At 47.9% G+C, this 12,960-nt stretch overlaps 1 protein-coding gene across 1 annotated transcript in view; it reads left to right on the forward strand.

Moving 5' to 3' along the window:
- Positions 1–2,207: 2,207 nt before the first annotated feature.
- Positions 2,208–12,960, forward strand: part of TRIM71 (tripartite motif containing 71) — a 53,985-nt gene continuing 43,232 nt past the window's right edge. The window contains exon 1 of the mRNA XM_056483485.1: positions 2,208–3,162. Coding sequence (XP_056339460.1) covers positions 2,287–3,162 — 876 coding nt within the window. The 5' untranslated portion in view covers positions 2,208–2,286. The remainder of the gene's footprint in view (positions 3,163–12,960) is intronic.

A 12,960-nucleotide genomic window follows, 5' to 3' on the forward strand; every position in this document is an offset into this window, starting at 1 on the left:
AGAACCAAAATAATTGTTGCAGATTTTTATTTAAGAGCGGTCTCGCAGCAGCGCAAAAGGCAATCCCGGCTGATTTTTGCCAGCTTCATCGCGTCACTTGGAAGGAGAAGAAGCGCTTGCCCCTGGCCAGCAGCAAATCCCCCCCCCGCCCCAGGCCGCCCGGCACCGCAAACCCGGTGGCAACCTCGAGAGCTCGGAGAGGAGCCCGTCAGCCCTGGACTGGGCGTCAGAAAACAATTACTCGAGAGACTTAATGTTTAAAGCTGCATTAACCCTCGCTGCTTTCAAAGAACGGCCGCGCTCGCATCCCAAACCCAAAAAGGGCGCGAGGGACCGGCGACCGCCCGAGCCGCGGCGCGTCAGACCCACGGTGGGAGGGGGGTCCCCGGCGCTGAGAGCGGCGGTGTTAAAACACGGGGGGTGGGCGAAGGGGGCTGGATGCGGGCGGATGGGGGCAGGTCGGGCCGGAGGAGGGCGAATGTTTCCTGCCCGCCGCCGCCGCCCCCCGGCCGCCCCCCGCAGCCGGGCGGAAGTCAGCCCGCGCCGTCGGAGCTTAAAAGGCTCCCGCACGCCGCGCCGCCCCAGTGCCGGCGGCCGCAGCGGGGCCGGAGCCAGCGCCGCCGCCAGCCCCGCGCCCCCCCCGGGGCCGCCCTCCGCACCCCGCCCGGCGGGGAAGGCGCCCGGCGCGATGGCTCTCCCCGGATCCCACGCCGCCTGGGACGGTGATGCCGCATCAGTGAGTAATTCCTGCTAATTCACCCCGGGGGCCGGTGGGCTCCGGCTCGGCAAATCGCGGGGGAGGCGGGCGTTTTGGTTTTCGCTGCTTTCCCCCACCGCCCTACCCCCTCCCTCCTCTCGCCCCTTCTTCGGGTTTTATATTATTTTTGTTTTCTCAATAAAACACCACGCGAAGAGGCGAGATGACAAAGGAAATGTGATCCTAGGCGCTGCAGGGGCTCAGAGCGAGAGAGAACCGGAGAGGAGGAGGAGGAGGAGGGGGCGAGCGTAGCGCTCTCGGATAGCATTGCACAGCGGCTCCAATTTGTGCGAGCGAATATAATACACCCCCCATGAATAATTCAGGGCGGCCGGCGGGGACCTGCCGCTGCTCCTCTGCCCGGCCGCCGCCGCCTCTGCGAGCCGCGCCGAGCCCGCGGCACTGACCGGCCGGCAGCAGCCCCCGAGCCGCCGGTACCGCGTGTGCCGGGGCTGCTGCGGGCTCGGCGCTGCCCTCCGCGGGAAGCCCCGCGTAAAGGAAGGCGTCCGGCGGGAGAGGCGAGACAGGGGACTGCCCTTCTTGGCCGTCCTCGGAGCCCTTTTATTCTTCCCATCTCCTCCTCCGCGTCCCGCCAGCGTGAGTCTCTGCCGGTGGGGTGGGCACCAACGCCGCCCTCCATCCCCACCCCCCAGTCATGCGGTGGTGGAGCAGGCGTCGGCGAGGGAAGACTGGAGCCGGAGAAGTCTGCCTGGCCACTGTGTTTCAGTGCCTCTCTCTCTCCTAGAGCTGCTCTGGATTGCAAAAGTGGAGGGGGGAACTGAAACGAAATTTCCCCTTCCCCCCCGACAAGCACAGGTTTAAAGGAAAAGAGGAAAAAACCCAACGCCCCAAGAAGAAAGAGCGAAACTTGAGTTAAGTCCCTGCTGCCCCCCACCCGCCCGGCCGAGAGGGACTTGCACTGCCTCCCCGACCCGGTTCTGCGGCCGTGGGGACCGGAGCCGAGACCCGGCGGACAGAGTTCGGTCCCCGCTGGATGCGGCGGGGACCGGGCGGTCGGCGCCCATGCACTTTCCGTTGAGGAAGAGGACAAGTAACCAAACCACGTTGTCAAACTGCTGACCCGAGGGGGAGATGAGAAGACTGTGTGAGGTATTGACCGATCGGGGAATCGATACAATTTGTCTAATGCAACGGGGGATCGGGGGTTAAGTACATGAGAGGGAAGAGAGGATCCATTTACTGAGGGAGAACGGGACAGCTACACCTTGATACCAAAAATACTCCCCCCTCCCCGCAGCAGCGAGGTACGAGGAGAGGACCCAGCTCCCTGCAGACCGCTGGATCGATGACACCGTATTTGCAAAACCGGCCCATCGATCCCACTTGGCAAAACGACTGATCGATGCCAGCTTGCTCGTAAGCTGCTTGCAGAACTACCTTCTCCCCGCGCCTCTGCTCTTCCGCCCACGTTTTGGTGGTTTTTTTGTTGGTTTTTTTTTTTTTTTTTTTTGAGAGGGAGGAGAGACACGTTTTTGCCCCCCATCTCGGGGAGTTCAGGCCCATCGCAAATGGCTTCTTTTCCCGAGTCCGACTTCCAGATCTGCCCTCTGTGCAAGGAGATGTGCGGCTCGCCGGCTCCCCTGTCGTCCAACTCCTCCACCTCCTCGTCCTCCTCACAGACCTCCAGCTCCTCCGGGGGCGGCGGCGGCTCCTCCTGCGGGGGCCCGCCGCGGCGGCTCCACGTCCTGCCCTGCCTGCACGCCTTCTGCCGCCAGTGCCTGGAGGCGCAGCGGCACCCCGGCGCGGGGGACGCGCTCAAGCTGCGCTGCCCCATCTGCGACCAGAAGGTGGTGATCTCGGAGCCCTCGGGCATGGACGCGCTGCCCTCCTCCAACTTCCTCCTCAGCAACCTGCTGGACGTCGTCGTCGTGGCGGCCGCCGCCGACGAGCAGAAGAACGGCCGCGCCGCCGGGGCCGGCCCCGCCGCGGGCTCTGGCGGGGGCGGCGGCAACAACCGGCACCACGGCCGCCCGCCGCCGGGGCCGCCCCGCGCCGCCGGCTCCTCGCCTGCCGCCGCCGCCTCCGCCGCGCCCTCCTCGACGTCCTCGTCGTCCTCCTCCTCGGGCGGCGGCGGCTCGGCGGCCCTCCTGATGCGGCGGCCCCACAGCCGGCAGGGCGAGCCCCGCTGCAGCTCCTGCGACGAGGGCAACGCCGCCAGCTCCCGCTGCCTCGACTGCCAGGAGCACCTGTGCGACAACTGCGTGCGGGCGCACCAGCGCGTCCGCCTCACCAAGGACCACTTCATCGAGCGCTTCGCCGCCGGCCCCGCCGCCGCCGGCCCTGCCGCGCCGCTCGCCCTCAGCCCGCCCTACCCCGGCTCGCCCTACAATATCCTCTCCGTCTTCCCCGACCGGGCCAGCTACTGCCAGCACCACGACGACGAGGTGAGCGCGGGGCGCGGCGCGGGAGGGAGGGAGGGAAGGGGCGGCCGCGCTGCCGCCCCTGGCCGGCGCCAGAGGGCCCCCGCCCGCATCGCTGGCTGCCGGGGGGCGGCGGGGACCGGGCGCGGGGCTGGGGACAGGGGGCAGGACCGGGGGAAGGCGTGCGGCGAGGCGGCGGCGTCCCGGGCGCGCCCCGCTCCCACCGGGCGCTGCTCCCCGCTCCGCCGCCAGCAGCAGGAGATGGAGGAGGAGGAGGTGAGCCGGGGGGGCCTCCGCGAGGTGCGGGACATGCCGCCCCCGGAGGCGGCCGGCCGAGCCCCGATGTGCCCCTGAACAGTTCGCAGCGGGGGCATTGGGCTGCTGCGGGCGCTGCGCCCCTCAGAGGGAGCTCGTCGGGCGCGCACCGAGGGGTGGCGGGGCCGTGGAGATGCGAGAGAAAAAAGTTCGGGGCTCCCAGTGCTAAGTTAAACTGGTTTGTGGAGTCTGCTTTGCACAGCCGCATTCGGCGTGTAACCCGCTGGAGAGAGAAAAACGAATAAATAGGGAAGGACGATAACTGTGTTGAGAAAAGGACAACTTTTTTATTGCTTAATTATAAATAAATAAAAGGTAGTGAAAAAGCTAGCAGAGCTATTAATGCTTGCATATGCCAGCTACATTTACTGCTCTTGGTCTTGTCTGCTTATGCGGTGGCAAACATCTACTGATGCAAAAACAGGAACTTGCTTTATGTGGTGTTAATTTAAAACGCTTTGGCTTTGCGAGTTTTGATTCTGGTGACCCTAACTACTGTTTCATAGATCTCAAAAGAGGCAGTGGCTTCTTCAAAATGTACTTGAAAGTGTCTTAAGTTTCATTGGGATAGTTTCTTGCTGTGATGGTTTGAAACTTGATTTTTCGTTTGAAGCTGGAAAATGGCGATCTGCTGACTTTCCCCTTTTGCTCTGGGGGTCAACGCGGGGGGATTTTGCTGGAATTTTCCAGTAACCGGTGTTGGAGGTAGTTTCCTCCCAGGATGAAATTGGACAGCACAACCAAGGGCTTCAGGGAAAAACCTGCCTGAGGGCAGGGGTAGTACAAGAGTTTCCTGTGGGATGCTTGCTTAACTGATGCAAGAAGGCATTTAGCCTAGGGAAATGTGGTGATGCCTTTGTTTTCAGGGGCACTTTTTCTATCTCCTCTAATGTTCCTATAGCTATGAAATAATTCTAGAAAGGTCTGGCATTTTGAGTTTCTTAAAGTTGCTAGTGGCATGACAGAATATTAATTCTGTGGAAGAAAGCCCTTAAAATGACATTTGAGGGACATGGAAGTGTGATTGAGGAGCAGTCGAGTTTTTAACAAAAAAAGCAACCCAGAAACATTATGGTGACTGGGCTGCCTACAACTTTTTGTGGTATCTCAGTGTCTCCTAAGTGGGCTTCCTTAAGCACTTGTGTAATATTGAATGATGGGCTGAAATGAGGCATGATGTTCTTAAGATACTAGAAAAAGTTACCTTTCTGCATTCATTTTAGAGTACAACTTTGGTCTTGTGGTACAGGCTAGAAAGCATCTAGTTTTTGTGCTCTCAGTAGGATGAAAGTTCCTTTAGAAGTGTGTAAAATGAAACAATTGAGGGCTTTTGGTCATAGCATAGACTATACAGCTTCTAATGCAATGTTTTCTTCATCACTTAGTAAAAAAGTAGCTGGGATAGAAGCTCCAAGGTATTTTGTGGACTTTTAAAAGCTTAAATTGCAAAAGGAACAAGGTATTTTAGCCTTGCTTAAACTGTACGGCTTTTTGGAAGTAACTTCTGAAAAAGCTTAATTTATTTTACATAACTAATTTTATTTTCAACAGTACACTTTGAAAAGAGTACATCTCTTTAAGGATTGGGTTTGGGTGTTCCTGTCTTGTAGACCTAGAAATTGTTTTAGAACAAGTAAGTATTTTCAAGCCTTTGGCTCCTGTTGAGAAATGCTTTTATTCTGCAAATTAATGATCTACTACTGTTCTTGATTAGTTCATTTTGGTGGCTCCTTAATGCGGGTGTGCCTGATCAGTATTTGCAAGTATTTATTATTCACTCAAGGGGAATTGTTTGTGAGAGACTGACTGTTGGGAACAGTTTGTCCTGTAAATCTTTATCACTTTGGCTAAAAATATGGGTGAGGTATAAAACTTTTTTTTTTTTTTTTTTTTTTTTTTTTCTGAGAAAGGGTGGCTGCAAAACTGTGAGGGTTATTGCTTGTTTAAGAATGCTATTTACAGCCTCATAAAAGGAACGATAATAGAAAGGCAGCCTTCCAGGAGAGTACTTAGTGCATCACTTAAGCACTTTGTTGGGCTAATAGTGTAGAAACAAACCTAAAATGCAAGGCAGCAATGGTAGCCTGAAACCTTAGTATTAGTAATTTAAAGTTCTGTTTCTGCTCAGTATGTGAGAAAAGCTGGTGAGCAGGATATTCCTTCAGATTAATTCATGCAGGTAAGATTTGGGCATAGGCAGATCTCATCTGCAAGATTCTGTAAGAGTAGTCCTCTTAAATGCAGAGTTGTCCTTCCTCAGGATATATCCTCCTTACCCTGTTGTAAGGAGTTTGACCTCATCCCCCAAGGGTTTTCTGCATAAAAGTTTCTGGCTCCTTTATTTTATGCCTCCTTGCCTAGAACATGATGCCCCTGTCCTAATATTGCTACTCATTTGTTACCTTTCGTCCTGTTCCTCTCTGGTCTTTCCACCCCTCCTTCTGGGAATCACTGTCCGTTCCCCATAATTTTCCCTCATTCCACCTCCGTTCTGAGACTCCCTCGAGTGAGAAGGGAAATAGCACCGTGGGTGGTTACTTACTGGGTGTTCCAAGTCTCAAAACAAGACTACACATACACATTTGCCAGACAAGAGCAGTGTAGTTGCTCATCCTCTTAATGCAGAGAAATGCAGATTTCAGCTCTTAACTGGGGTGTCTGGTGTAGTCTCTTTTTAGTCGAGATGGTTCTGGTCTCGGTTGAGCTGTTGACCCTGTTGTGTGCTATGAGTGTGGAACAGTCTCTGAAACACAGAATATTGACTGTTAGAGTAGTGGCAAACAGAGGATGGAACTCTGAATATTGCTTTTCAGATACACTACCTGGAGATACTAATGTGGTGCATGAAAGAAAGTGAATAAAGCTGTTGTGGGGTGGGGGGAAGCAAAAGCAAATTCTTATAGAGCTGCTGTTGAAATCCAGTCTGGTTTATTACTGGGAACCTCACTGTCTGATATAAAATGCTATCATGGCATCAGGGGAAATGCTTAATTTCATATGTTTGAAAGCATTCTGCAGAAGTAACCATGTTGCAAGCATGATAATTTTCTTTTGTCTGGCAGTGTTGTTTGTATGAACAGAACTATCAGTGCTACAGTAGCAACTAGGTGTTATTGTTATAAAAACCAACTAGACTAGGACTTGGAAAAGATTTTACTTTAGTCTTACCCATAATTAAATAAAATATCCTACATGATAAGTCAATGTGTTCTTGATTGTTTTATCTATGACTGAAACCTCTGTTTTTCTTTTCTTGGAAGTATTAATAGGCTGTAAACCAAATAATCATCTTAGAAAATATTGGAACAGCTGTAGGACACTTGGCTTTTTTTGATAAACTATCTGGATTCGAGTGAGTTTGCAGAAAGTGGAAAATGCCACAAGTTGCAAGTTAAATAACTGAGGTTTCATTCATGCCAGAGCTCAGCTCCTTGTGTGCTTTAATATACCTCTTCATGATAACAGAGGCGGATGGTGGAAACACTTCAATAGCAGACCTCTAACACTTTCTAGGGAAAGTGTGGAGTTGCCAGATTCAGTCAGCTTAATGGTGTGTGACCCTTCTAGTTCTCATTGCTCTACAGATTCCATTTTAGAAGTGGTTCATGGACTACAAAGGCATACAAGACAAGACCATGTAGCACCACAGCTCCCTCCATTGCAAGAAAGGATTTTAAAGGTCATTCTTCCTTTGCCCTTAGGAAAGACAGACTGTTTCTTCCTTTTCCTTGCAGCGGGTCTGTCTTTGGTCAGGTTCTTAACTGATCAGAATAATTTACAAAGTCTTTAAGTTTTTTGCCGTATTAGTGAGTTGCAAAGGTTCATGGGACTATTGGAACATGTAGACAACACTTGCAAAAATCAGATTGCTATGTAGAATTCTGGGGTTGTGTATATTCTTGGATTTCTTATCTCTTTTAGATTACAAATAAAGTGCATTCATTTTTGTTTTACAGATTGTGAAAGATGTAATTTTTGGAGGCTTGTACATATATAGGGGAAAACATTCAACTGCATAGCTTTAGCTGAACTAAAAGCTGCTTACCTGGTACCTTGACTAAATCTGCATATTGAATTTATGTCTAAGCTGCCCTTAATGTAGGGTAAAGCTGTGGTTTCACAATAGGGAGCAAGCTGTCTTAACACCTCATGGCTACTCAGAGAATAGGGGATCTCACTTCCTCCTCTGTTCTCCCCAGGCTTGGCTGTGCACACTCAGGAGATGTTTCTGTGAGCCAGTTTAATTCACTTAACACGACAGAAAACGTTTTTCCCTTTTGCTAGCACTGGTATAAGTTTATTTTATTGCAAGCTGGTATGAGGGGGAAAGGAGGAATGGAGTGGTTAGACAGGAATGGTAGGTTAAACGTGGTTGTTTTTGTGCAATGGCTTTCCATAGTGCCAAATGCTGAGCTCTGCTCCGTGGTGCTCCCAATGCCATCCACCCACACGTCTCGCCAAAGAGCTTGGCTGATGCAGAGGGAGTGTGCCCGACTTCCCAGCTCCAGTTCTGCATCTCTTGCTCAAGGGTTATTTATATAAAACCGCAGTGTGTGGTACAGGCTCTTGCTGTTTCTCTTCCTAATGATTATGGGTTTTGCCACCTAACAAAGAGATTAAGAATTTTAGGAGTGTATCTGGAGGCAGTGGTTTTAAAATGCAGTACTTTGTGTTGCTGGTGTTGTGACTGCTAGAGCTTCAGCTTTAGAGAAAAATGTGCACATGAGCTAGAGAAATGCATACTTCCAGTGTATGCCAGAAAGTGCATATATAGTTCTTTGTACTCATGCAGCCTTCTATCATACTTACTGTTTCTTCTCTTTTAATATCAAATGCACATACAGGTGCCCATCTGAACACAGTGCTTCAGATTTGGTTACTGACAGTTTGTTTTCCTTCTAGATTTTTTCCTGATGAAGAAAGCAGGGTAGTGAGTTTTGTTCATGTGTGATTAATGGAATGTGGATTTAACATCCTTAAGATAAGGGGTTGGGATAATCTTTTTTCCACAATATTTTTTAACTTGCAAATACTGTTCAGCTATCAGGTGTTAAACCTCTGGGATTACTCTGCCTTACCTTCCCTTTAGATGCCTCTTCCCCATCACATCTTTAGCTCCTGGCTCTTCCCTGCACATAGAAATATTTTTATTTAACTCCTTCTCTTTAGTAAGAGAATTAAAACTTATGAGTTTAAAACAGCTTTAATACTGTACTTGACAGAAACAAAATCCTGCCTTGCTTTGCAGTGCCTGGTGTTGAAATCCGCTGACTATTTTAGGGTAAATACAGCAAACTTGTCAAGTTTTTCTCTTGGTGGTAATAAGATATTGTTACGCTGCTGCCCTAATTAAACATTACTTCAAATTTCCAGTGAGTAAAAATTGGAAGAAGCAGAAATGCCTTGGATGTTCAGGCAAATTTCACAGACTGTTTTTGCTTAGAGCATGTCTTTGAAAACCCAAGAATATTGCTGTGTGTAAGGGTATTAATGCTTGTGGGCTGCAGCATAGACATGTGAGGTTATAGTGGCTTCTCCTAAGAGCATACAACTGGAGATGTGCATACAATAAATAGGCATGAAACTAGACTACTGTATACCCATAATTTTTTTAAAATTACAGTTTTGTTGGAACTGATGCCTTGATGTGTATCTCATAACTGGGAGAGAAGGTCTAGCTGAATTTTTGCTTCAGTTTAGTAATGAAATCTTGCATTGTGTGTAGCAGTTTCTCCTTTCAGCTAAATCTTCAGAGCATGTAAACATGCTTGCTAGACCATGCTTCCTTAAAGGAAAACTAGTTAATTCCTGTTTTAAAGTCAAGAAGGTATCATTCCTCTTTCAATACTGTCTTGACCCAGTCTTTTCCTAGTTTTCCTCCCATACTCCCTTCCTTCCTGCAAAATTGTTGGTGTCTTTCCATCAGACAAAGAATCATGATGTGTTGAGAGCACAGATCTTAAGCTGCATGAACAATGCACTGAATGCAAGACTAATGTTACCACAGATAAGATTTCACAGAAGGGGTTTATTGTCTTCAGCTGTAATCCACTTTCAGTAGAGCAGTTACAAATATAGTCTTGGGTCATAATTATGTAGTACATAATTTTTACTAACGCTTTTAACCTATCATTCCAAGTCTTTAATTGAAGTGTACTGGATGGGAATGGGACTGGTTACTGCTTGGCAATCGAAGTATTGGTTAATGTAATGAATGGATGTCCCTGATCCTAAAATATATTGGGCATATTGACTTTGTTTCAGCTGTTCTCTTCATGGGCTCAGCTGCAGCTCCTTCATGGGTTGTTTTCTCCTTTCTCTGGCTATGCTTGAAGGAGGGCTCTGTGGGTGGGATAGGTTTGGTCCTCTTAACAAATTAAGCTTGTGCATCCAAATGAAGTCACAGAAATAAAACAAAAATATGCTAAGGAATTGGAGCAATACTATCTGCCAACTTCTACCTTCAGTACAAAAGCTTCTTTGCTATGTAATGTCACCTCTGACATTATTTTATCTTTCCTTTTTGCCCTATCATCTTGAAGAGAAATTGTATGTGGCGAAGACAGTAGCGTGCTTCTTCTCTTAAGTTCTTTTAATTCTCAGCCACTTGTTTCTTCCTCTGCTATCAACCCTCAACAAAATAAATCCTTTTCAGTTATAGAGTCCATAGCTGCTAATCTTTTTTTAGCAACTAAAAATGTTGGCCAGCTTTGAATGCACTAGCTGTATAGCACAGTATGAAAAGGAATAAAACCCAGTACCCACAGATGAGGCTCATGAATTTGTTCTGTGTTGTTCAGGCATCTCAGATATGTGTTCAATACTGACACAAGAATTCATTCATAGTTAGGTTTTCAGCTCTAAGAAGTAAGAGCTGTATTCCTGTTATTTCAATTGAGTGTGTAATATGCATTGCTACAACTCCAGGTGGTGATCACTAGTTAGCAAGTTTCCTTCATATGTGGTTGAAATATTAAGTGACTAAGACTTGAACTGGAAACTTAAAATGCTTATTGTTGTATGGTTTTGTATGCTGTGTGCTGTCTCTGCACTGGTGCTGGCTTGGAGAAAATGGATTACCTCCCAGCAGTAGGGAGGGAACTTGAGGCAAGCTCTAAACTTGTTGGACTGGCAGTGGGTGCAAGTCACTTTTCTGGGGATTGTGAGGTATGCCTTGAATGCTACAAGAGGAAACGACCTCAACTGAAGAAACATGTGAATTGCCTGAACTAATTTCTGAAGCAGACAAATTAACCCAACCAAAGGTGACTGCTATCACCTCAGCAGCTATGTTTTATTCCTGTTTGTTACTACGGTGTTATCTCTCCTAAGATCACTCAGGCAATCACCAAGGCTGTTCTCATACCAGTGCCTTCCAGGGATGTGAGAATAAAGATGCTCACCCTTGAATCTGTGTTGTGGGGGAGAAGGGCACTTTAGTGAGCTAAAGGTAATAGCTGAACTTTTTCCTCTAATGTTAGTCTCCATGCATAAACAAAATATTTAATGGTGTTCTGTGAAGTTTGCTAAACCCTATCTTTTTCAGCTGATTGCTTGTATTATATGCCCACCTCATATTTTGTGGATAGCCCATGTTGTTATAAACTACCATCTACTGTAAATATTTCCTTTTGCTAGGCAAGGTATTGTGAATCTGAAGAACTCTCAATTGCTGTGTTTGGCTGGATTAAAAGACTAGCAGGGACCTGAAATCCAGCAGTCAAACTCCAGTGTGATTCTTGAATGGAAGTGCTAGAGCTTGTTTGTTGCCCATGTCCCACGTTGTCTTGGGTTTTATGGATTCTGTTTGGATGTCTCAGTACTTGCTGTCCAGAGTGGCTGGCATATGCTAAAAAACAAATGTTATACAACCTTTTGTTCAGCTGCTTGTGGTTAACAAAAGGCAAACTCTTATTTAAGGTAAAATGTCAGCTATCAAACTTCAAACCCTTTTGCCTCTCCCTTCACTTCAACGGTTCTTCTTACTCAGCTGTTCACACTGTTAGACAGTTAAGTGTACAAAATAAAAATACTTAGCCTTAAATATTGGGTGCAAGCAAAGCTTGAAAGCTGTCTGCATTATGGATGGCCCTTAAGCTTTGTAATCCAACCTAGTGCTGCATCAGGGACTAGAGAAACGCTGCTGTCTTGTCAGGGATGGTGGTGTGAAGCACCAGTGAGTGAGCTGCCTGACAAGGTTACTATTGCTGATCTTCTGTGATCTTGAATAATGCCATGTCAGGCAGTGGAGGGTGTAAGGGAGAGCCATCAGGCAGCTCTGGGGTCTTGCTGTGCTTTGGAACAACTGTACAGCTCCAGGACGTTCTAGTAAGTGCATGTGCAGCAAAGGGGGGTGTGTTTCTTTGAGGAAGAACTTTCTTAGAGCACAGAAAGAAGGAGCAGCGTGCCTCCAAGCCATCACTTTTCCCCTTTAAAAGCAGTGCCGGTAAAGGGTTAAATTCCAGCCCCCTGCAGCACACCCCGCCCCCACCGCTGTATATGGTGTGCCCAAAGGCACTGGAGATTTAATACATTGAAGTTGGAGCGTGAAGGGGGTCTGCAGCCTGCTAGACAAAGTCACTCAAATTTCAAGAATACTTGATCCATACAAGGATGTTACTTGAGAAAGGCATGGCTTCTCTGTTCAGAAACCGGTTGCCGAATGAGCCGGCTGAGTGTCCCAAACACAGCTTTTGTGGCTAGATGAGCAAATTGGAAACCAGACTTTCTTTAACTGATGGCTGACTGATCAGCAAGCTAGCTAAAGTTGTTGTGAGAACCAAACAGCCTCCCCTCAGAGAAGTGATCATTTGTAGAGGAAAATGAAAATTGTTTTTTCTGCCACTGAAGTGCTTGCAAGTTGTGGACACTATTGTGCAGATAATGATATGAGATAATTTAGTTGAATTGACTGAATACTAGTCTGAAATAGTGGAAAATAATTTCCCCTGGCTAGTTACTGTAGAAGTACCTACAGTGTTGCAGCTGTGTCCCAATAGGATGTATTTGGTGTCAACTTCTGTTAAAGGCTTTTAAATGGATGGGCAAATACTGGATGGGAAGAAAAAAAAGAAAAACAAAACCAAAATTATCATAATAAAGAAACTCATACTGGAAAGATCAGGCAGTGGGTCTGGAGTGGATTCTACCCTGAAAGAAACAACCAAAGAAGCAACAACAACAAAACAGTAGGGAATTGGAAAGGATGAAGTACAAAAGAATTCCAGGAACACAGAGGTTCCAGTTTTTCTAGCGCTGCTTTCGTATGTACTAAAATGGTAACTGGGGGTAAGATTTAATACTGTCTTTGCTTTTTCCCCTCTTCATACAATTGTCAGTGAGGGTGTGGATGTAATAATCCCTGCCTCCTCCAATATCATGAAAGTATTGGTAAGATTAGAATTAAGAACTGGATTAGAGTTCTAAATGATGGCTGTTGACAGAGTTCCAAAAGGTGATTACATGCCCTCTCTTAGTGGGAAGGTGCTGTCTACTTCCTGTGTTCCA

This window comes from Oenanthe melanoleuca, chromosome 2 (genome assembly GCF_029582105.1).
Source record: "Oenanthe melanoleuca isolate GR-GAL-2019-014 chromosome 2, OMel1.0, whole genome shotgun sequence".
NCBI classification, from domain to species: domain Eukaryota; kingdom Metazoa; phylum Chordata; class Aves; order Passeriformes; family Muscicapidae; genus Oenanthe; species Oenanthe melanoleuca.